The 5,465-nt window shown below is 39.8% G+C and overlaps 1 protein-coding gene across 1 annotated transcript in view; it reads right to left on the bottom strand.

The window, feature by feature from the left end:
- The window catches only part of LOC109819677 (heat shock 70 kDa protein 16-like), a 12,094-nt gene extending 9,453 nt beyond the window's left edge, over window positions 1-2,641 (bottom strand). Inside the window, 5 exon segments of the mRNA XM_020385491.1 lie at window positions 334-549; window positions 1,454-2,424; window positions 2,427-2,501; window positions 2,504-2,550; window positions 2,552-2,641. Coding sequence (XP_020241080.1) covers window positions 334-549; window positions 1,454-2,424; window positions 2,427-2,501; window positions 2,504-2,550; window positions 2,552-2,601 — 1,359 coding nt within the window. The 5' untranslated portion in view covers window positions 2,602-2,641.

The raw sequence follows: 5,465 nt of genomic DNA, 5'->3' as shown, positions 1-5,465 counted from the left end.
ACTTATTTGTCATGTAACAAACCAATTTCATACTTCTCTAAGATGCTTGACATGAATAAAGCCCACCATAAGCACATAATGAGCAGGTCCAAGGGATAACAAATTATACATGATGATGAACAGCATTACTTAAACAATTCTTGCATAAGATTAGAAAGTATTTATTAGTGGATTTGTTCTCAAATCTTGTTAACATAAAAGGACTATGTTTGGTAGCATACATGATATTCCCATCCTTGAAATGTAGAAAGCACCTAAAGCGGATGCAAAGATTACTATCACATAGGTTATTTTTTAACAAATAAAACATTATATACAGAAGAAGAAACATACCGTGAAACATCCGATTTTTGGAGGTGTACCAGGTGGCAGATCACTTTCATCAGCATAAAATGCTTCCAAATGGAAAATATGAGTAGCTCGGTGAAATGTAAGCATCTTAACACTCGGAAATGGTTGACCTTTCCGAAATAGTATATTACTAGACAATGTGGTAATAGGACCTTCCTCAGATGAAAATCCTATGGAGAACGGAAACGAGTCTTGAACCTGCAAATGACATGCAGTACTTCTCATTAAGCTTGGAAAGCTAAAGTATCAATAATATGGAAAAACATATAATACCTATGCATTCTGAATTGTGCACAATAAACAGAATAAAGTTTCTGAATAAACCACAGCTCAATAAAAATCAAAGGAGCATGATATATTGTTCTTATATCCTGCTTAGATAGGGTTATGGATGAATAATATTGTATAGAAAATCATCATGTGATGTGAGACATCCAATATTCAACTTGTACTAGAAGGATCACAATCCTTCTTTGAGTAATTCTCCAAACTAATATACCAAGGGTCATAATGAAGTGACAACTTGACACTACCCCCAAATTTGCTTAACCGGTCACCTTTACGAGGCTTAAGGGCAAAGGCATACCTCAGGGTGATGCATTTTGTGTTTATAAGGAACCAGCCCGCGATATTTACAATGTAAATACAATTACGATTTAATTACCATTCATAATTCTTAACTTCCTATGCAAATTCTAATTCCTACTTTCTAATGCTTCGAATACCTACCTTTTCAATTAATTAAATTGGCAATATATCTTTCATATATAAATAAATAAATAACTTTTTTTTCCTTCATGCAGTAGACAACTACACGTATTCTAGAAGTATATTTGTGCTGATGTTTTTATGTTCATTCTAACATGCAGTTCAACAAAGAGCACTAGTGCGACAGGGCCTAGTTCAAACCACTTAACAACAATACTGACAGGGAAAGTATATGCGTTAGAAAGGACAGGAAGCCACCACACAGGGTGGCATTATCCTTCAACACAAATATATTAAATACAGCACGATATTGTCACTTTAGCAACAAAAAAGATTTGATTCTAAACATCATGCAGTTTAAGCAGAAAGCTTCAAAACATTCATAAATGCATACCTCATATTCTCTAACCCTGAAAACAGGGCTAAGCATCGCCGACTGCAATGCACATCCTCTTGCCACACACTCACTCGCATTAAGCGTCCTTCCTGGCTCCCGTCCAAAAAACCCTGACAAGATCCTCATGATCGCCGGAATCCTTGACCCCGAACCCACCAACTCCACCGAATTCACCTTCTCTGTGCTCAACCCTGCATCTCTCAATGCCTTCTTAATAGGCACAAGAACTCTTTCCACCAAATCAACACTCAATCTCTCAAAATCCTCCCTTTTGATGAACCCTCTCACATCCTTCTCATCCATCAAACACTCAATATTCAGTGGTGCTTCAGCATTTGCACTCAACACCTTCTTCAGCTTCTCACAAGCCACCCTCAGCCTCATGCTCGCCCTCGCATTGCTATCAACATCAATATGATATTTCTCCTTAAACTCCTCTGCAAAATATCTAAACAACACCTCATCAAAATCCCTCCCACCTAAATTAGCATCGAACCCATGAGAAATCACCCTCATTCCCCCAGATTCAAACGCCACCACGGAGACCTGAGTGTCACAATGACCAATGTCCACGAACACAACATTCCACTGGCTCGCTAGATCAGTCTTATAAATCCCATACCCTATAGCAATCGCCGTCGTATCATGCAGAAGCCTCAACGGTTTTAGCCCGGCAATCGTCGCCGCATCAAGATACAATCTCCTCTGCAGATCGGTGAAGTAGACCGGGATCCCAATAACGCAATCCGAAACCTGGGTCTGGAGATTCTTCTCGGCGATCTGCTTTAAATGAGACAACAGCATTCCTAAGATCTGCACAGGGGTGAAGGTTCTCGATTCGTTCAAGAAGTTGATGTGGATCAAGATCTGACCGTCTCCGGCAGCAGAGGTGGCGAATGGGAACGATCTGAGGTCGCTTTGGGCGGCGGGATCGTGGAAACTGCGGCCGAGGAGCGCGTTGAGTTGGAGATGGTGGATTTAGGGTTTGACGACGAGCGCGAGCCCAGAAGCCGCTGCTTCTCGGCGAAGGAGACGACGGAGGGGTCTCGCGCTTGGATTCCTCGTTGAGGAGGACGTCGATGCGCGCTGCTTCACGCGGCGATCACAGCGGTGTCGTTGCCGATGTCGAATCCGACAACGCTCATCGTTGCCAATGTTGTAACACCAGATTTTCGGGCGGGGGGCGGGGTTTGGGGCGCGGCGGGCCGGGGGGGGGGGGTGGGGGTGTGGAGATTTGGGGTATGGAATTGGGTTACGTTGTGCCACGGGAGCAGCGAACGCGCGGCTTGTGGAGGCGCGTGAGTTTTGAGATGTCGGGGTTTTGGAGGGCCGGGCCCCGCGGCAGAAGCTTCTAGGAGGTTCGCCTGGTTTTCAGGTTTTCCATCGAGAAAAAGGAATAATAAATAGAGGGTGCAAATTGTCCGGATACAACTCAGCTTGGCACTTATCACCTCAGTACGGATTTAAGAATCATTGGCATGGAATCATGGATGCATATATCTCGGGAAAAAAACTTTAAGTGTATATTTGCAAAAATTGGATATATATATATATAGAAAATGGAGAAACTTGGCATCAAGTATCTTCATTGGTCTTGGTAGTGATGTGGAGTAATATGAGCTATTGGATCTTTCTTTGACGAAACTTCATGTAATTAAATGACATTATGCAAAAAAAACATTTTTTTAAAAGCGCTACGGTATGATTCCACTCTCTCATATGGATCTCTCTCTCTCTTCACTCATTCACATACCCTCTCTCTCCATCTCAATCTCTCACTTCCTTAAAAAAATTCTGCAGCCATTGCCGCTGAAGCTCGCCACCACCTGTAGAGCCACCGCCACCTCAAACTTGTCGTCGCCTGTAGAGCTGCTACGTCCCAAAGTGAAGGAAATCGTGCTATGTCTACATGCGTAATACACAGCGGAACACATGTATGTAAAAAAAATTACTAAGCATGTAGAGAGCGTGAAATATTCATATGGACCGTCTAATTAAATCTAACATGATTCTTATTGTTAAGAGAGCATACAAGGTTTGAAAGTCATACTTTGGAATCGAACAACATTTAGCTTGCTCTCTTTGATGCAGAAAGCTCCTCGTAGTGGATCTCCAACTCTTCAAGTAAACCCGAAAGCTATTAGATGCTGCTTGAGACGCAAGGCAAGATATCCACCCCGGGTTCTTAAAATCCTACTATTTCCTCTTACTCAAAGATTGCTAGAGTTTAGTAAGAGGTATAGCTCTCTTGTTTTCTCTTATGAAAATTTAATTTTCATTAGCCTTTTATGAAGAGAAAGAGCTCATATTTATAGAGTGAAATGTGTTAATGACATGAATGACTCATCCTATGAGTCAAGCAATGATCATCAAAAATTAATGATTAATCAAGTGAGTCATACAATGAATCATCTTATGAATCATTACATTTCAAAACCATGTGCTAATAAACCAAAACCATGTGCTAATAAACCATGTGCTCAAACCATACCACTAAGTGACTCATCTCATGACTCATTATACATGGTATGTGTATTTTATAAATGAGAATACCAAATTATTATTACTAATACAATATTTCATAAATATGGTATATAGTATTATTCCAATCTTTAACTAATTAGTCACTATATGACCAAATAAATCAAGAGTTGACCAAAAGTCAACTGTTGACCAAAAAGTCAACTAGTTGACTAAAAGTTAACTTTATGGGGAAAATACTGAAATTCATTTCCTAAGCACATAGCATTCTAATTTTACCGATATACATAACCGTTTATGTGTATCCGGTAAAAAAATCTTATATGCGTATCATTCATACGTATCACTCTATAAATTGTGTTTCATAGGATTCAAGTACGCGCTTGGTGTGACTCTAGGGCCCAACTCAAAAACTCGGTAGTGGATCATATCCACAAGTACAACAGAGGTGCTAGCTGCACATGAAGACTATCCAGATATGAGTTGTATAAAGGTTTGCAAGATGCTTATCCAATTTTATCAGGATCACTCAGTGATAATGCCGTACAGTCTGATCTCTTCGTCAAACCATGTCAAACTATTGAACCTAGGGTATGAAAAACTGTCAAACCCTATTTGCTCAATTAGTGTTTGCTGATATTAAACTCATAACCTATAAGATCAAACTGACACTCAGTTTATCTTATTTACCTCGGCCAAGGATTTCTAGGTTATAGTTATATCAAATAATCTTATGATATTAACCCCTTATACTGGGAGAGACGAATCACATACTGGCATCTCAATATCTACTTATGCCTCGAGATGTACCCAACAAGAACCGTTATGCACAACTCGATAAGAACTGTGGTTAGGTAAAAGTCTAAGTACACCATGCACAACTCGATAAGAACTGTGGTTAGGTAAAAGTCTAAGTACACCTATACTGACATGTAAGATATTACACTCATGCCTCAGGTCAAGAGACTACTATGTACTATATCACTTGAGAACTTCTATTTGACAGTTAAGTATAATTACCAACTAGATGTTCTCAGTGAGTTGTTCAGTCAACTCATTCACTAATGAGTCACCTGTATACTGTATCTTGATGTCTCATATCAATGATCTAAGAGATTGATCATCTCCTTCAAAAGGAGAAATAGAGTATACACTAGTTTTAACCAAAGTGATGATGTCCTATTTTAACACTTCATTGACTAGGAACATTTTAGAATATACGTTAATGACAAATCAGATCTCTTCATTACGATCATATCCGAAATATCTGATAGTCTGGTATCATTCTAAGAACTTTATCTGTATGAAAATACCAGATAAATCTGACCAAAATAGCATGCTATTATTTTGAACAAGGATGTTATATTCAAATAGGTCTTGTTACAATATATAATTATTGTCTGCAGGGCACCTATATCTAACACGAAGCACAATCCGAAGCTCACTGTCGCCGCCCGAAGCTCGTCTTAGTCAAATCCCCCCACCCCCCCCCCCCCACACACACACACACACACACACACACACTAGA

Source organism: Asparagus officinalis, chromosome 8 (genome assembly GCF_001876935.1).
Source record: "Asparagus officinalis chromosome 8, Aspof.V1, whole genome shotgun sequence".
NCBI classification, from domain to species: Eukaryota; Viridiplantae; Streptophyta; class Magnoliopsida; order Asparagales; family Asparagaceae; genus Asparagus; species Asparagus officinalis.
Note: the sequence above shows the minus strand (reverse complement) of the source record. Positions and strands in the feature narration are given on the sequence as shown.